The sequence below is a fragment of the Drosophila yakuba genome, chromosome 2R, assembly GCF_016746365.2.
Source record: "Drosophila yakuba strain Tai18E2 chromosome 2R, Prin_Dyak_Tai18E2_2.1, whole genome shotgun sequence".
Taxonomy (NCBI): domain Eukaryota; kingdom Metazoa; phylum Arthropoda; class Insecta; order Diptera; family Drosophilidae; genus Drosophila; species Drosophila yakuba.
Window position 1 is genome coordinate 10,422,955 of NC_052528.2, and position 15,469 is coordinate 10,438,423.

Genomic DNA, 15,469 nt, shown 5'->3' on the forward strand with positions numbered 1-15,469 from the left:
GTAACTCTGTTAAGCTGGGCAAACAAATCGGTAAAACACAACTGTTACTGTTGGGAAACCAGTACAATGTTAAATAAGACAAAATTTAACAGAGTCCAGTCATTCTCCAAAGGAAACGAGAGATTTCATTTTAAGTATATTAAAATATTTAAGATAATAAGATGAAAATAAATACAAATAAATAAAATGTATCCAAAATGTATAGTTCTGCAATATGCTTGTACTTATATTGGTTAGTTAATCTATGTTTGCATTATATAAATATGTATATAAAAACTTGTACTCAGAAACAAACATTCTTTTGAATAAAATAACAACTCTATAAAGGGGTTTTCAAAGTAAATAAAATAAAACCATACAAAATTGATAAGGCACATCACTTTATTGAGGCGAAAGCTTTTCTTATTTCTTGGTATTTTTAATGACATTTCTCTAAATATATAAGTATGCATACATAAAGGAGTGTCATTTTTATGGGGCTTATCAAACACCATGAACGAAACAAAAGAGTAAACAAAATATTTAGCTAAACAATAAAAAATCATTTTCCTAATCTAAGGGTCAAGCAGATCTGAAACTCTGCCTAACTACGGTGCACATAAATGTATTATTTATTCGTTCATATTTTTCCATTTCAGTTATTGAAACTTTTTGGAACTAGTTCGCAGTGATAGTAAAATCTTGTAGCTGGAAGTTATATATGACATCTTCTTGTAATTTAAAAGTGCATAAATTAGCTGGCACCGACCGCATTTAACAGCGCTCCGCTCGGCGGGTTTTGAAAGTAGCTGACTTCTAGCTATAAGCCAGTTGATTTGGCATCCCTGCCAGCAGTTAATCAAACCACTAGCGACCGTAAAACATTCCAAATGCTTCGCTGAAGTCAAATCTTATCGCAGCAGAGCAGTCGCGTTCCACATCGCATTCCGTACGAATCGCAACCGCAAATTGGGTAGATCCGCAAAATGTCGGCGACGCACCTGGTTATTCTAGCCGTCGCCCTGCTGGTGGACTTCGCATCCGCGGGCGTTCCCCTTCCGCGATACGAGGCGCTCCTCAAGGAACAGTCCGCTCCATCGGATCCCACACTGGGTCTCTACGATGACGGTGATAAGGTTGTCCGTCTGACGGTGAACAACTTCAATTCCACCGTGGTGGACCAGAATCGCGGAGCACTCGTCGAGTTCTACAACACGTACTGCGGCCATTGTCGCCGATTCGCACCCACGTACAAGGCGGTAGCGGAGCACCTGTTGCCCTGGTCCGAGGTGCTCATCGTGGCGGCCATCGATTGCGCCGCCGAGGAGAACAATGGCGTCTGCCGCAACTACGAGGTGATGGGCTATCCAACGCTGCGTTACCTGGGCCCCGGTTTCCAGCCGGGTCCTCAGCACTACGGCCAGAGTCTGCAAACGCAGGATATAAACGAGATCCGCGAAATACTGGCGGGTATGGTGGCCGCTGAGAACCTGACCAGCAGCCACAACAACTCCTACTGGCCAAACTTTCACTTCCTAACGGAGAACGATTCCGCCAACAGTTTGTTCGAAGGTCTCAGCAGCGTCACGCAGTACGTGGCAGTAGTCCACGAACCGGAGAATTCCACTGTAGGCGTCGAGTTGGCTCTGTTCATGACCCAGTGGCCAACGGTAAGCGTCCGGCGCGTCATCGATCCTGCAGTGGCCGCCAAGTTCAAGATTAACACGAGCAATCTACCCCTTAGCTTGGTGGATCGCAAGGGCGAGATTACGGCGTACGCGCCAGAATCTACCAATGGTGAATCGTATGCCAAAAAGCTGTCCGAAGTGCTGGGTAAGAAGAATATCACTCCCAGGCCAGTGAAGGTGCATCAACCATCGGTTACGCCGGCGACCAAGATTACGGGACAGAACGAATTGATCGACGAAGTGCACCGGAACAAGCACTTCGTCTACCAGGCGGATCTTGAGCAGGCCATTCGCACAGTGCTCCACAACGAGGTGTCCAAGGTGGGCGAGATCAGTGGCGAGAAACTGCTCGCCCTGCAGCGATTCCTGGCCGTGCTGCAGCGCTACAATCCGCTGGGCGCCAATGGCCACCAGCTGGTGGCCAAGCTGAAGGACTTCGTGGTACAGTTCAATGATCAAGTGTCGGGCAAACAGTTCGAGGAAGAGCTAAAGCGTCTGGAGGCCCACCTCTCGCCCGTCTACTCCTCCACCCACTTTGTGGGATGCGCTGGATCCAGTCCTCGCCTGCGCGGCTTCAGCTGCTCCCTGTGGACGCTCTTCCACTTCATGACCGTGCAGGCGGCCAACAACGAGGAGTCCCAGGATCCACTGGAGGTTCTGCAGGCCATGCACGGCTACATCAAGAACTTCTTTGGCTGCACTGAGTGCTCCGAGCACTTTCAGGTGAGTCAGCAGGCGGGGAGGAAGCTACGTGCTAATGACCACAATAGTGCTGATTAGGAAGGCGATCGTTATGGGGTAGGGTAGGATAGTTGATTACCAAACAAAAGACTTGAGTGCTGACTGTCGGAATTTTCCATGCATGCCAATTCGATCTTTTTTCACCAGAAAACTAATTTACCGCCCGAATTAGACCATTAAACAGCAGAACTAGTGTATAATTTAATGCTGTGTTCATTAAAAAGGCCAGTGTGCGGATCAGCACCTCCGAATCCGGGGTTTCACGGGTAATATTTACTGCCTAACTGGTATTGATTTCCCTGCACGTAGTGCGGTTTGTATAATGCACTAATTGTATAACCACGATGTAGTCACTTTGATAATTGTTTTCAGTTTTTCTGGCCCTCGCGCTGAGCCGAGATTTTGTTTGTTATTTATAATCCGTGAGTCACACACCCACTTTCTCTTGAGGCTAACTACACAGGTGATTACTAGTAGGCTACAAGGGCGACTTGTTTTCAGGTAAATTTGCATATTTTTTTTAACGATACTGTTTCATTTCAAATCTATTTTGAGTTCTATTCTGGTTGGTGCACATCATTAAGTAATTCAGACTTCTCCCTGAAATTTTAATAGTAAGTTAGGGAAGATAATTTAACAGCTGAGCAAACCTCCTGTAAATTGATATAGCACACACTGACATTTCTTTTCGGGGCTGCCCTTAGCGAGGTACCACTGTAATTAACTAGGTTTCCGTTCGGCAGCTGTGACAACAGTGGTTTTTTGTGACGCTCACGCATTAAGTAATTTATTTTGTTTACGTTTCACAGGCGATGGCATCGAGGCGAAAAATCTGGAGTGTGCCGAACAAAGAGGAAGCGGTTCTGTGGCTTTGGGCAGCCCACAACGAGGTGAACCAGCGACTAGCGGGCGACGCCACCGAGGATCCAGAGTTCCCCAAGAAGCAGTTCCCAGCTCCGGATAGCTGTAGCGAATGCTACCGTACGCCCGGCTCCAAGTCGGAAAACTTAGAGATCGAGTGGAACAAGGACGCCGTGTTGGGCTTCCTCAAGAACATACACAATCCGCAGTTCATCAGCCGGTACGGTGTGCAGCGGGAGGAGCTGCTGCACCCAACGGCGGACAAGATGCGGCAGAAGCGACAGATCTCAAGCGTCTTTACAGACATGGATATGCGGATGGGCATGCTGCTGTACGCCTTCTGCATTGTGATGATGGTGTTGGCATTTAAATTGTTTGCCTTCAAGGGATACCGCAAGAAGCCCTATGGTCACGACCTTCTGGGCAAGGTGTAGGTTAATCCACAGAAAAGCTTCCCCTAATTCTAAACAACAAACAAAAGACACCGAACATCCAGAAACGGAATTTAACACGCCACATCCTTGCATGTTTTGTATTCGTGGCATTTAGAGTTATGATTAAGTTAAAAGTGTGTATATATGAACAGTCTTCTGCCAGTTGTAACCCCTAACATAATCGCTTTTTACCACGACGATGCACCTGATTGCTTTATTTTTTAGGCATGCAAATGTGATTTTTCCCTCCAGAAGTGACAGTTTGAATAAAAACGATCAATGCTACACGATTGCGAACACTTGTTGCATGTTGAACACATGTTTTGGGCGGTAGCACTTGTGATAAGGTGCAAACACAGCAATATTGCAGATAAGGAAAGACAATTGGTATGAGGCGAGGGTTTTATTTAATCTCTGGAACTTCGGATGCCACCAGGGCAGTACTTTGTACTTTTCGATGCGAGCGTGTTTAATGGTTACAGACACATTTTGGCAGCCATCCTCGGCGAAGTCCAGCTCTAAGTTCTTAGCCAACATATCCCTGCAGAGGAGTTCCCGGGTGGCCCGTAGGCGATAGCGTGCCTGTTGACGGCTGTAGGATAACATGTTGGCAGTTGGCACGGCGTGGCGGCAGAGAACAATAAGCATAACCACACCCTCGTTGGGATTGCCCAAAGTAAGAGGAAGCTTCGCCGTATCATCCTCCACCAAGGATTCCCAGTCATTTACAACTTCGCTGGGGTCCGTCTCCAATTCTTCCTGCACATGGGGCTGTCGGTTCGAAAACTTGTAGCACATAATCCACAGACACTGCTTCTGCGTCTGCCAACTGGACATAAGGATGCGATTTAACAGCCAGTCCAAGCTATAGCCTAGTTGCAGGCGAACCTTCAACGGGCGGTAGCAGTGGAAGAGCGCCTCGAGGACAAGTGATCTGAGGGCCTGGGTATCACAATTGCGCATCTGCTCCAGCTGCAGCTCGGGGGGCAGGTTCAGATTCCACGCAGAGGTGGCTCCAGTGCAGTGACGCCGGTAGAGATTGCGCCAAAAGGCCCGAGAAGCCACGAGTCTGGCGGTTTGTTTACATATAAGAGCGAAGGTCTGCACGTCCTCCGGATCAATGTGCATGGATATGTGGAACCAAATGTCATGTCGCATGTTGATCCCATTGTTGTTGCTGCCCTCCGCCATGGCCAAAGTGGGTGCAGTGGCTCGGAATGTGGACTTCTGCTTCACTGCGACGTAGACTTCCGATTGGCGTGCATATATTGCTGTGGGTAACGTCAATTTATACCGACATTCAGGAACGCTCTGTGGGCGGAAGGGTCAACTTACCACATTTCCCTCTAGTGCGGAATAGTTTGTTTTGAATAAACTCATCACAATCGGCATCCAAACTCATTATGTTGTGCTATCGCAGGCTCAACAGCTGTTCATTTGCGAGTTGGCGATGCCCGACAGAGTTGTCACCCGTCGCGTATGTATTGAAACAACAATTATAATTAGGCCTAAAATTTAATGCAGGAAAATAACACTTAGAGAAAGTTTTGTTCGAGCAATAGTACACAAATTTTGACGGAATGCAATATAACTTTTTATTACGATGCCGCAAGCTTATCAAAGTCAACATTTTAAAGAAGCAAACCGAACTCACAATCTCTAGCCATGTAGAGCGAGACCTGGTCACTCTGTTCAAGTGCCATCTCTAGTTGAAATCTAGCTGGAAATAGATAGAACGCTAAAACTGCTGAAATTGATTAATTGTTAAAACAAAAGTTTCGAAAAGGTTCGTTGATAAGCCTCTGCTGGAGTTCCGAGGCAACAGCAACGAGCAATAGCCAATCCGCACGAAGCGGTCACTTACCGCCCGCCAAATCAGAGCCAGCAATCTACATTCGGCCCGAACGTACGAAAGCAACTACCGTGCCGTGGGGTAAAGTTCACAGCACTTTTCCTTTTGTCCCAAGTCAGTCAGATTTCGTCACCATGGTCGACAACAATAACCTGCGCAGTGCGGTGATCAGCGAGGCGCCCCTGCTGCCGCCCTCGAGCAGCATCGGAGTGGGCGTATCCAGCGGCGGAGGATCTCCGCCGGAGGCAGTGCTGCGCACTCCGTACGGCAATGTTAGGGCGCTGCCCGGCCCGGCGCAGCCCCCTCCGCTGCCACAATCCCCATTCCAGCAGACACAACAGTTCGGTGGATTCGGCAGCGGGTACGGCGGAAACAACTACGGACTTGGGGGATATGGTGGATTCAACAGCGGCGCCTTTGGATATGGTGGATTAAGTGGGTTTGGCAGTGGATTCGGAAGTGGATACGGGTATGGAGGCGGCTATGGTGGAGGCTATGGCGGTGGCTTCGGCGGAGGATACAACAGATTTGGAGCCCTGGGCGACAACGATCCGGAGCAGCGGTTCATTCATATGGCTGAGGCCAGTTCGCGGCCAGCCTTCCAGAGCATCGAATCCCTAGTGTCGGCCATTGGTAACATCGCCTCCATGCTTGACTCCACATTCTTCGCGCTGACCAGCTCGTTTCGGGCCATTCTCGGCGTGGCCACGAACTTTGTACGCCTGCGGAGTGTTTTTGCCCAGTTCTGGACCACGTTTGCCATATTCCGCGGTCTGAACTGGATCTACAGAAAGTGAGTGCGGTGCAAAAGTGTGGAAGCCAATTTAACCATGTATTTCGTTATAGGATACTCTTTTGGCTGCGTATTTCGAACCTAGACCCTTCATCGGCGGCCTTCAAGAAGGCCTTTGCCGAGGCACTCAACGAAGGCAATGCCCAGGCGGGAGGGGCACCTAAGGTTCCACGAAAGGGAAACTCACCCTGGGCGGTGCTGGCCTTTATCAGCTTCATCTTCACTGCTCCCTACTTGATCATGAAGCTGCTGGGAACCGTGACGAACACCGCCCAGGAGGAAGGTAAGCCCTGCACATTGCACAGTCCATTTTATCTAATCGAGAGCACTTTGCTCCGTCCATGTGCTATAATCTGGCCGATAAGGCCTCTTAAGATAAGGCTGCGAATAACGACTGTGCTCTCATCCCAAACAGCCCGTAATCCGGCCAAGTGGACTGCGCCAATTCAGACTCAGGCCGTTTACGACTTTGTGGGTCGCAGCCCGAGCGAGCTTTCACTGCGCGCCGGGCAAACGCTCCATGTGGCTCCCCGCGACATCCAGCAGACGCTCAATCTGCTGAACACCGGCTGGGCCCTAGCCACAACAAACGGACAAACCTCAGGAATTATTCCGATTAGCTATGTGAAATCACCACAGCAAATGCGCCAAGAGATGCAGGATCAAATAAAGCCCGCTCAGCCACAGCCGGAACTAATGAATTTGTCCGCGGCAGCCTTTGCGTCTCCTCCGTTGGAGCAGCAGATGAACTATGACTTCAATCTGGCTGCCCAGCAACAGGCACCTTTGGGTCCGCCATCAACGACGTCAGCTGTGCTGGGCGAGGGCTTTGCCTGAGCCGGCCAAATCCTCGGGGAATTTGCTTAAGTTTAAGTTATGTTTGGTTCAGCTTCTGTATATGTATGTCCCTGTATTTTAAGTTAGCCTTCGCCTTTTGTATATTTCCATTTAGTTGTAAATGTTAATTAGTCAGCGATCCCAATGAAAGTAAACATTAACCATATGTTGTGTCATGAATTGTTGACTTATTGGGTGGTGCAGGGGCTTCTTACGTTATTCGCTTTGTGAAATGTGTGCAAGCCATGGAGAAAAAGATTAGGTTCTCGGTTTATCATATTTTACAATATGCAAATTACTTCTTTATTAACTTGTCACTCGGTTCGATTTCGTCTCACTTGTTTGTAATTTCTTTTGCATCCATGCAATTATTTCGATTTATTACACAACTACATGCTCGACACTTAATTGTTAACGCCTTATACTTGACTTTCTACTAATTTGTATTTGTATGTTGTTGTATTCACTTGAAGAAGGTTCAATAATATAAATACAAATTCTGAAAAATGTATATCTTGTTTAATTGTTATTACTAATTAGGTAGGTTGATTATTTCGCAACTATCTGCACTCCGTTGTCAACTTAAATTGTGGGTTTTGAGAATCTAAAACAATCGCTTTGTCGAAGGGTGTTAGCAAATAAAACATATTTCATATGCTCGCTCTTGTCTGCAGTTCAAACTGCTCGTGGCATTCTATAAATAATTGCATTTCACTGCGGTTGTGTACAGTTTTGGTATATTATATTATTAAGAGACAATTACCCATAACATTATCGCTTTTGCTTAAGCCTACCCAAACATGAAAAGGCCATTAAGGGAAAAGGGAGACTGATAACAACTAAGTAGAGAGTAAACATTAGTCTGGGCCTGTGGTTTCGCGGTATTGCCATATGTGAATTGTGGTTTGAACTAAGATACGCGTTCTGCTTAACTAGACAAATTATTTTAAAAACGTTTGAGCTTAAACATAAATCTTCAATGATACAAGTACAAACTGTGTATGCAAACTACACTTACATACATGAACTACCGAATCATTCTGTCTCGTCGCTGCGAGATATATGTATAATTTAATAGAGTCTCATTGAGAAGTAAACAAAACCAATTGTGTGGGTGGGTCGGATTGGGTGTGGAGTGGAGTGGAGTGCGACCCCTGCCTATCCAAGGGGCCGTGGCAAACCTAACAAAGCGTTGATAAACGTAAAACTAAATGTGTCCTCCGCATCAGCATCTGCACCTCCATCCGCATCCGGGTCCGCATCGGCCATGGCTGGCACAATGACGGCGGCACAATCAGCTCAATCAATATCGTCGTCCAGCTCGTCATCGTCCATCTCCAGCTTAAACTCGCCATCGGTGGTGTGTTGTGCCGAGTGTTGTGCAAAACCCTGGGACTCATTGGCCGCATCCAGGTACCCATTGAACTCATTGTCCTCGTCGTCCGATTCGTACATGGTTTCGCCAGTCTTGCCAGAGCCGTAGGCTGAGCAAATTACAAATTAAACTTTATAATTGAATTGAAATTGACATTATAAGGCCATACCTTCAACATATTTGGCGAGGTTTGGGGGCACCCACGACTTGACTCGTTCAATGTTCTCCGGCGTGCATTCGCCCTTATCCAGTCCTGCAAGTAATAGCATATGCAATGACTTTCGTATCTTGGCAGCATAAAATAAAACACACTCACCCAGAAGGAATCCCATGCGCTTAAGCACCTCAATGTCATCGTGCATTTCGAAGGTTTTGTCGAACTTGAATATGTATTCGGACCTGGAACGAAATTTGGGATATAGAATACATGCATACTCCAACTGAGTGTATGCTTACTTGTCGTTGGTCACACTGCAGTTGATTTTCGTGGACTTGTGCGTGTTCACGATGATGAACGGTAGCTGGATCGAGGCATTGGGGGAAGGCACCACGCCTTGGCTCTCGTTCCGCTTGTTCCGCTCGACCAACCCCTTGAACGCCACATGCTGCATGATCATTTCGCGCAGCATTTCGTTTTTTTGTTTGATTCGCTCGCGGCGCTGACTGTTTTCCTCTTCCAGGGCGAGAAATGTCTATGGAAAGGGGGCAACATTATCACATTAGCATTGCGTTTGGTGCTTATTGTGAACGCAAATCCAACCTCTGCCGAATTGGCGGGCAGTCCTATCCAGCGAATCTCCTTCTTGTCCTTGGAAATAACATTGATTGCCATCAGTACGTTGAGCGCATCGTAGACACGACGTCGGATATTCTTTTGATCACAGTTGTTGTCGTACGCATTGTTCTTCATCTCCTCGCTGACCAGGTCGTCGGCCACCTCATTGTAGGTGGTTTTGCCCTTCTCCTCCACCTTTTCGCAGACCTTCATCGAGAAGTGACGCAAACCCTTGCCTGCCTTGTCCGGCTTGCGTTTCCTTTGTACGGACGATGATGAGGCGGACATGGAGTGCAACGTGTTACTCTGAATGGCATGGCTGTTTGGAAAAGGACATAACTTTAGTAACCGCCTAGAAACTGCTCTGTTCGCTTCTACTTACAGTTTTGATTTCATTTTCATGGGATTTGGCGTAAACTTCACATAGCGATCTCCCTTCAAGGGCAAGTCGTAAAGACCACTGCCAGCGCTCGAAGTTTTCTGCGCCGAAACGGTGGTGTAGGTAGTACCTGTTACTCGGAGGAAACCAAAAAATAATTAAATTAGTAAAAGGAGGATCATCATGGGCTAGAAACGTTACCTTCTGTTTTTGGAATGGACAGTCCGTTGTCCTGCAGCCGAATAAACTGCCCCTGACTACTGGAGCCCTGTGGGTAAAGCGGATCGTTAGGTACTAAGTGCAAGCAACGTGGGGAACGTTTTACACTTACCATCTGACTAAAGGCGCCCATACGTCCCACGTTGCCGATGCCGCTAGCATTTCCGCTGTTGCGCGCGGATGAGGTGGTGGCGTAAACCACAGCCACGGGTTTTCCGCCATCCAATTCGGACCTGGTTTGGGCCGGCTTCAGCATTTTGGATATTTGTCCTGCGGAGTTGGAAATATGAAGAAGAAGCGGAGGTTCCTTAGTTGCGGATATACACATAACACGCGACTAAAATGCCTTCTTTGATAACGCAACTGCATGTATTTTCACAGATACACATGGGTGTTGGAGTGTTAGTGAGCAACTAAGTATGTGTGTAGTACTATCAACGATGCGTTGTTTTCGCCGTTTCCACGGCGAATTCAACGCAGCGAAGTGAAGAGAATGGAGCGAACGAAGCGCATTGGAGTCGGAGTACAACAACAAAAGCCCAGCGGCACAGTAAGATTGGGGTGCATACACACATACACGCATACTAAAAGGTATACCCACACTTACGTGCTGGTGGTGTGCGTGTGTATCAATCGGTGTGACAAGGATAAAAATGCAGAAGCATAAACAACCCGAAACCAGATCGCCTGGACATTAGAGATGGCCACCACGTGACCCTTACCCAAATAGAGATGGTTCGATACTTAACACGATTGTTGATCAAAGATGTGTCGGATTAATCCGAATTCAAATGAAACTCGAATTAAATACAGTTCGATAATATGTTCCCCATTAAAACTTATTACTTTCCCTTAAAATTTGAAGACCAAAAAGCAAGCAGAAGCCTAAACAGATGTTATTCAGAAAACTAATTCCGTTTACTGTTTTGATATTACTGATCGCAACTTGGTTTGTTAGGTAATATTAATTACTGCCAATTTGCTATGACATTTCCATTTCAAAGCAACATATAATATAATATCTAAGGAGAATTAAACTGAAATCCATTAAAGCTACTCGTTTGGCACCCCTGGTTTCGTATCTAACCGGCTTCTCTAAGCATTTCCAGTTTTAGATCTGTAGGTCTTCGTCTTCATTCGATGTAATAATTATTCACCTGTCGCCAGCCCGATATTTGCATAATCATAACAACAAAGCAGGTGGTGGACAACGGAGAATGAAGATGAAGATGCCCAAAACAAAAACCGCAAAGGGTCGAATGCTAAAAATACCTGCCAACACTCCCTCACCCACGGGCACACCACACGCACACACACACCTGCAAGTGAGTCAGACTCACGGGGGCTTAGGCAGCGACCCATACGAGAAAATGTCGGACTGTCCCACCAGATGGTAGCCATGGGAGTCTTAAATTCGGCGGGGGTTATCCTATAATGCATAGGCAGGGTCCCGAAATGCAGGTGCAACCATAATCCCTACCATTGGAGAAGCAGTTCCACAGTTCGTCTGCAACAGTCAACTAGATAACTACAAACCAGGTTCCCCGCTGGTATTGGTCTATATACTGCGTTTATGCGCTCACCAAATTCAACAAAACCGAAATCATGGATTGCATATTATAACTTCGATTACAACAGAACATTAAAAGTATGCATAAGGGTGTCAATTTGATAAATAAATCCTCTGCCCTTTCAACACATTTGATAGCTTACTTTAAGCCACATTTACAATGTTTTATATTCTTATTTTGTGGTATCTTGGCTGAATGACACTCATGAAGTTAATCAGTGGTCTACTGCGGTTTACGCTAAATGCCGCATAAACGCGGCGACGGACAACCACACACGTGTACAGCGCTTACACCTATTTGCGCTCGCCTGTTTTGGGCTTCAGCTTCGTGGCTGAATACGTGTGTGTGGCAGTGTTGTTCTTGTTGTGGCTGTTTTTCTCTCACCCCGATCTCTCTCTGCGTTGCGCCCCGTCTCTCTCCCACTCGCTGAGATATGGCAGAATGTCACGCTGTTCAGATACATTGGTTTCACGTTGAATTTAATTTCACAATAATACCTTTGTACGTAGCTGAAATCAACGATTTATCACTACTAAACTTCATGCTAAATCCTCAAAGCGAATTCGCAGTAGCGGCGAAGTAATCAGCTGTTCGCCGCCCAATGAAAAAATAACAAAAAATAAGTGGGAGAAAACGCGCGCGTGCTAGTGTGCGTACGTGTGTGTGAGTGAGCGCGCCAACTGGGCGATGGGCGTAGATGGTAGAAGGGGGCGGGGCTGGGTGGCTCGCCGATTTAAGTTGTTATTTCGCGGGGGTCTCTCTGTCTTTTATTATTACTTTTTGCCAATTCCTAGCACTCTTTTCGGTTCGTCTCGCTGGTCTCCCCCCGCAAAGCGTATCAAACGATGAATATGGTAGGCAAAAGAAACCCGAAAAAGCAAAGATGGCGTTTTACGCTGCCCATGCAACTTTGTAGCGTATCTGTGTGGGACGGCGTGTGTATGAGGGTGGTGTGTGGGTAGGGGTGGTGAGAGGGGGAGTGCACCCACTCCACCGTGAGCAAAAGTCCTGTCACAGGATTCCGCTTCCGCCCACTTACCGTGCTCATTTCGGAAGAAGAAGTTCACCTCATCGGCCTTCACCGTACCGCTTGTCGAATGCGCCATTTTTTGGTCGCTGGAGATCAAGTGATCTTGCTGCTGTTGTTGTTGTTGTTGCCACTTACCGCTCACCAGGTGGACCGCCAAAAACTGAAAGAAACAGCAGTGCTACGTGCCGTTGCCGCAACGTGTGTACTGCGGGGCAAATAGAGCTGCAAAGGGGCGACGGCGGTGGGTGGGCGGGTGGACGTACTGCACCCACGGACTGGGGCACGTGTGCAAATCCGGATGCGGACCACGACCACGACGACGACGACAATTGCGACGACTATGGGGAGCGCACTTGTACAAAAAATAAGTGTCGCCCGAGTCAAAATGGCGAGCGCATTTTTCACTTCCAGCGGCAGGGCATTTTTTTTTCTTTTCTGTTGCTCACACACACTCACAGCGGCGGCCCTTTTTCGGTGGACTTTTTCGAGGTCTTGCGGCGCACGGATTTTCACGCGGTTAGTGGCAAAAGATTCGGCGGACTATTAGCTTTCGAACGGCAGGCAGCAGCGCGTATTTCCGCAATTTCTAAGCGCAGCAAAATGGTCACAAAATTTCCACCAAGTGCTGCTTTTCGTTTTCATGTGGGAAAGGCAAAGCAGGCTGTGTGCGGGTGCGAATGAAATGGCAGACAGTGCGCGCCAATTTACGCATCAATTTACGCAGTGTTGTAAGCAGCTGTGTGCAGCGGTCGCTTTCCCGCACTGGTCGCGGATGTAAACAAAGTTGCCACTTTGTCCAGGTGATTGGTATTTCGCTGGCACACCATCAACGGTCACCTTGCATTTTCTCCATTTGCTTGGTTTGGAAAAATGACAATCAACTAAGCGCAGCAAAATGGTCACAAAATGTCCACCAAGTGCCGTTTTTCGTTTTCATGTGAAAAGGGCAAAGCAGGCTGTCAGCGGGTGCGAATAAAAAGGCAGACTGTGCGCGCCAATTTACACATCAATTTACGCAGTGTTGTAAGCAGCTGTTTTTCGCGGTCGCTTTTTCTCACTGGTCGCGGATGTAAACAAAGTTGCCACTTTGTCCAGGTGAGTGGTATTTCGCTGGCAGCCCACGAACGGTCACCTTGCATTTTTCCCCATTTGGTTGGTGTGGAAAAATGACAATAAAAAGGAACGGGTAAATCCAAGCAGCAGCTATATACAAGCAGCCCAGCAGCGGAGCAGACGCACACAATGGTTGATCCTGTGGCGGCGCTGTGTAACTACAATGTGCTGGAGGTGATCTTCTCCTACCTGGAGCTGGAGGACCTCAATCATTGCTCTCAAGTGTGCAAAAGTTGGTATCACTTCCTTAACGACGAGAACAGCGACGTCTGGCGCTGGCACTGCCTAAACAAGCTGCCCAAGGAGGCCCTCAAATCGGACCTGCTGGCCTCCGTCTCCACATACAAGACCAAGCTGCGGGCCTATTTTCACGCCTGGAGCCCCAACGACTGTTCGCGGAATGTGTACATCAAGCCAAATGGATTCACCCTGCATCGGTAGGTCTTTTGGGTGGCTAGATCTGGCTTAATGTATCCTTCCATTGCCGCAGCAATCCCGTGGCCCAAAGCACAGATGCGGCCCGGAGCAAAATCGGATTCCGGCACGGTCGTCACACCTGGGAGGTGATATGGGAGGGACCACTGGGCACCGTAGCCGTCATCGGCATATCTACCAAGGAGGCGGCTCTGCAGTGTCATGGCTATGTGGCCCTTCTCGGCTCCGACGATCAGAGCTGGGGCTGGAATCTCGTCGAGAACCACCTGCTGCACAACGGCGACATGCAGGGCAGTTACCCGCTCCTGAACAACGCACCCAAATACCAAGTGGGCGAGCGGATACGCGTTATCCTGGACTGCGAGGACAACACGTTGTCGTTCGAGAAGAACTACGAGTTTCTTGGTGTGGCCTTCCGGGGTAATTCGAAATACTCCGATGGTACCAACATTCTGATTCTATAAACTTGTACTTTGCAGGCCTGCCGGACAAGAAGCTCTACCCCACAGTATCCGCTGTCTACGGCAATACGGAGGTCTCGATGGTTTATCTCGGCACCCCGTTGGACGGATAGCTTCGCAGAGGACCTACAACTTCAACGGAATCTCTAGGTTATTGTGTACATTTGTATTTATCTCAATTATGATTGCTTCATTCCACCTGCAACTCAGTTCGATAAATTTAGTTACTAGTTTCGTTTTTTTGTACAAAATTATGAATTTTGTTGATTTACGCTACGCCAAAGTTCATATCCACCTCGGCACTATCTTCACATGGCAATTTACGTTAGTTATACGAACCAAATGAATATAATATTATAGCGATTAAACAATAGTTGCAGCAATTTTTTATACACCGAAGATCGCTGATGATTGCGCAAGTAAAATTACAGACAAAAGAACGAATTGCAGACACATTTCTTTCAATCCATTCATTGAGCGGTGGCGCCTACTGTTTCCCATCGGATTTCATCTTGGCCCAGTTGTCGTCGTCGAACAGATCATCGAAATCGTTGTAGAAGTCTGCGTGGACGTGCTTATCGTTGGACGGCAGGTGGTCCATCATCATTCCTGTGGCTCCGCCGGACTAACGAAATACAATATAAGAACAAACTAGGTTAGCATTGCGATTATGAAAGTAAATTCTCAAAATTGTAATGTCTACAAGTATAAACAAGGTTTGCCACAACCATGTTTTTCGATTGGAAGCCTTGTTTGAGGACTTACCTCGTCCATTTCCATGTAGCCGGGCCCTTCGGAAAACATTTCGTCGGCAGCCAGAGAGGGTTTCATGTTTAAATCCATATTTAATTCTATTTTAGTTTCCAACTAACTTTTTAATGCTTTGTTTTGTGCAGAAAATGTACTTGGCTGATGGCGTTGCCACT

The 15,469-nt window shown here is 47.4% G+C and overlaps 6 protein-coding genes across 7 annotated transcripts; 3 read left to right on the plus strand and 3 right to left on the minus strand.

Moving 5' to 3' along the window:
• The first annotated feature begins 826 nt into the window (after positions 1-826).
• On the plus strand, positions 827-3,988 carry LOC6529985 (sulfhydryl oxidase 1). The gene is made up of 2 exons (XM_002090895.4): positions 827-2,390; positions 3,218-3,988. The coding sequence occupies exons 1-2, from the start codon at positions 966-968 to the stop codon at positions 3,701-3,703; spliced, it is 1,911 nt and encodes a 636-aa protein (XP_002090931.1). The 5' UTR covers positions 827-965; the 3' UTR covers positions 3,704-3,988.
• LOC6529986 (transmembrane protein 183) lies at positions 3,909-5,270 on the minus strand. Its single transcript, XM_002090896.4, has 2 exons — positions 5,039-5,270; positions 3,909-4,974 (listed from the first exon to the last, which is right to left on the minus strand). Exons 1-2 carry the CDS (start codon positions 5,103-5,105, stop codon positions 3,986-3,988), a joined length of 1,056 nt encoding a protein of 351 aa, XP_002090932.1. The 5' UTR covers positions 5,106-5,270; the 3' UTR covers positions 3,909-3,985.
• Positions 5,271-5,406: 136 nt separating this feature from the next.
• On the plus strand, positions 5,407-7,351 carry LOC6529987 (probable peroxisomal membrane protein PEX13). Its single transcript, XM_002090897.4, has 4 exons — positions 5,407-5,609; positions 5,671-6,348; positions 6,402-6,631; positions 6,764-7,351. The coding sequence occupies exons 2-4, from the start codon at positions 5,690-5,692 to the stop codon at positions 7,183-7,185; spliced, it is 1,311 nt and encodes a 436-aa protein (XP_002090933.1). The 5' UTR covers positions 5,407-5,609; positions 5,671-5,689; the 3' UTR covers positions 7,186-7,351.
• Positions 7,352-7,451: 100 nt separating this feature from the next.
• LOC6529988 (transcription factor Dp) lies at positions 7,452-13,226 on the minus strand. 2 transcript variants are annotated; one of them, XM_015196543.2, is made up of 9 exons: positions 12,670-13,226; positions 10,046-10,203; positions 9,916-9,982; positions 9,718-9,844; positions 9,321-9,654; positions 9,017-9,252; positions 8,877-8,959; positions 8,730-8,813; positions 7,452-8,669 (listed from the first exon to the last, which is right to left on the minus strand). In XM_015196543.2, the coding sequence occupies exons 2-9, from the start codon at positions 10,187-10,189 to the stop codon at positions 8,485-8,487; spliced, it is 1,260 nt and encodes a 419-aa protein (XP_015052029.1). In that variant the 5' UTR covers positions 10,190-10,203; positions 12,670-13,226; the 3' UTR covers positions 7,452-8,484. The 2 variants fall into 2 exon arrangements, with proteins under 2 accessions (XP_015052029.1, XP_002090934.1); XM_002090898.3 differs by having other exon boundaries at positions 12,544-13,226.
• A 392-nt stretch (positions 13,227-13,618) lies between these two features.
• On the plus strand, positions 13,619-14,992 carry LOC6529989 (F-box/SPRY domain-containing protein 1). The gene is made up of 3 exons (XM_002090899.4): positions 13,619-14,084; positions 14,138-14,502; positions 14,562-14,992. Exons 1-3 carry the CDS (start codon positions 13,777-13,779, stop codon positions 14,654-14,656), a joined length of 768 nt encoding a protein of 255 aa, XP_002090935.1. The 5' UTR covers positions 13,619-13,776; the 3' UTR covers positions 14,657-14,992.
• Positions 14,691-15,469, minus strand: LOC6529990 (COP9 signalosome complex subunit 9 homolog). The gene is made up of 2 exons (XM_002090900.4): positions 15,309-15,469; positions 14,691-15,168 (listed from the first exon to the last, which is right to left on the minus strand). The coding sequence occupies exons 1-2, from the start codon at positions 15,384-15,386 to the stop codon at positions 15,031-15,033; spliced, it is 216 nt and encodes a 71-aa protein (XP_002090936.1). The 5' UTR covers positions 15,387-15,469; the 3' UTR covers positions 14,691-15,030.

What these genes read in the sequence shown, in the direction of transcription:
- LOC6529985 (XM_002090895.4), top strand. Translation starts at nt 966, where the DNA reads ATGTCGGCGACGCACCTGGTTATTCTAGCCGTCGCCCTGCTGGTGGAC. An exon ending in AGTGCTCCGAGCACTTTCAG is followed by an intron (nt 2,391 to 3,217) that starts GTGAGTCAGCAG and finishes TACGTTTCACAG; the next exon opens with GCGATGGCATCGAGGCGAAA.
- LOC6529986 (XM_002090896.4), bottom strand. Translation starts at nt 5,105, where the DNA reads ATGAGTTTGGATGCCGATTGTGATGAGTTTATTCAAAACAAACTATTC. An exon ending in CCGCACTAGAGGGAAATGTG is followed by an intron (nt 4,975 to 5,038) that starts GTAAGTTGACCC and finishes CGTTACCCACAG; the next exon opens with CAATATATGCACGCCAATCG.
- LOC6529987 (XM_002090897.4), top strand. Translation starts at nt 5,690, where the DNA reads ATGGTCGACAACAATAACCTGCGCAGTGCGGTGATCAGCGAGGCGCCC. An exon ending in CTGAACTGGATCTACAGAAA is followed by an intron (nt 6,349 to 6,401) that starts GTGAGTGCGGTG and finishes ATTTCGTTATAG; the next exon opens with GATACTCTTTTGGCTGCGTA. An exon ending in GAACACCGCCCAGGAGGAAG is followed by an intron (nt 6,632 to 6,763) that starts GTAAGCCCTGCA and finishes CATCCCAAACAG; the next exon opens with CCCGTAATCCGGCCAAGTGG.
- LOC6529988 (XM_002090898.3), bottom strand. Translation starts at nt 12,610, where the DNA reads ATGGCGCATTCGACAAGCGGTACGGTGAAGGCCGATGAGGTGAACTTC. An exon ending in TGGGCGCCTTTAGTCAGATG is followed by an intron (nt 9,983 to 10,045) that starts GTAAGTGTAAAA and finishes CTTTACCCACAG; the next exon opens with GGCTCCAGTAGTCAGGGGCA. An exon ending in TGCAGTGTGACCAACGACAA is followed by an intron (nt 8,960 to 9,016) that starts GTAAGCATACAC and finishes ATTTCGTTCCAG; the next exon opens with GTCCGAATACATATTCAAGT.
- LOC6529989 (XM_002090899.4), top strand. Translation starts at nt 13,777, where the DNA reads ATGGTTGATCCTGTGGCGGCGCTGTGTAACTACAATGTGCTGGAGGTG. An exon ending in AATGGATTCACCCTGCATCG is followed by an intron (nt 14,085 to 14,137) that starts GTAGGTCTTTTG and finishes CCATTGCCGCAG; the next exon opens with CAATCCCGTGGCCCAAAGCA. An exon ending in TCTTGGTGTGGCCTTCCGGG is followed by an intron (nt 14,503 to 14,561) that starts GTAATTCGAAAT and finishes TGTACTTTGCAG; the next exon opens with GCCTGCCGGACAAGAAGCTC.
- LOC6529990 (XM_002090900.4), bottom strand. Translation starts at nt 15,386, where the DNA reads ATGGATTTAAACATGAAACCCTCTCTGGCTGCCGACGAAATGTTTTCC. An exon ending in GCTACATGGAAATGGACGAG is followed by an intron (nt 15,169 to 15,308) that starts GTAAGTCCTCAA and finishes GTATTTCGTTAG; the next exon opens with TCCGGCGGAGCCACAGGAAT.